Genomic DNA, 727 nt, shown 5'->3' with positions numbered 1-727 from the left:
GCCCACCCGGCACAGGGAGAGTTTGCCGCCTGGGGCTGGGTGGCCAGCAGCTCTGCCAGCCCAGGTCTGGGGGGGGGGAGAGAAAGCACAGAGCTGGGGAGGGGCAAGCGCTGGCGCTGAGCCGTCACGGGGCTGGCACGTTTCCCTCCATGGCCACTTTTGTCCCCGTGGCTTGCTGCAGGTTGCTCTGACGTGCACCCAGATCTGGTGGACGACGGAGGTCGGCATTGCCTTTGCAAGGCTGGAGGAAGGCTATGAGAACGCAATGAGGGATTACAACAAAAAGCAGGTTGGCGTCCCTCGGGCCTGGCCTGGCGCCGCTGGGGGCTCGCCGGGAGATGGGCGAAGCATGACGTCATCTTTCTGCTCATCATCCCGTGCCCTCCTCAGATCACCCAGCTAAACGCCCTGATTTCACTGCTCATCGGGAACCTGACCGCAGGAGACAGGATGAAGATCATGACAATCTGCACCATCGACGTCCACGCCAGGGATGTCGTGGCCAAAATGATCCTTGCAAAGGTATTCGTTACTCAAGGGTATCTCTACTGCGTCGTTTCCTGGCAATTCGGAGTGAAGATTTCCTGTTGTTTTATGAGGAAGCCGCACGTGGGGAGTCAGGGGTGCACGGGAGCCGGGGTCAGACGAGGCTGGGCTGGGCCTCGTGCAAAGCCGGATGGAGGAGCGGCGTTGCTGGCTCCTGCCATGTGCCATGGGCGGCAGCCTC

The 727-nt window shown here is 61.5% G+C and overlaps 1 protein-coding gene across 1 annotated transcript in view; it reads left to right on the top strand.

Annotated features, from left to right (window-relative positions):
* LOC104123567 (dynein heavy chain 17, axonemal) overlaps positions 1–727 on the top strand; it is a 26,789-nt gene that overhangs the window by 15,722 nt on the left and 10,340 nt on the right. The window contains 2 exon segments of the mRNA XM_035891417.1: positions 182–289; positions 391–609. Coding sequence (XP_035747310.1) covers positions 182–289; positions 391–609 — 327 coding nt within the window.

The sequence above is a fragment of the Egretta garzetta genome, unplaced genomic scaffold (assembly GCF_000687185.1).
Source record: "Egretta garzetta isolate BGI_Z169 unplaced genomic scaffold, ASM68718v1 scaffold1233, whole genome shotgun sequence".
NCBI lineage: Eukaryota > Metazoa > Chordata > Aves > Pelecaniformes > Ardeidae > Egretta > Egretta garzetta.
The sequence above is the reverse complement of the archived record's forward strand: the minus strand, read 5'-3'. Positions and strand labels throughout refer to the sequence as shown.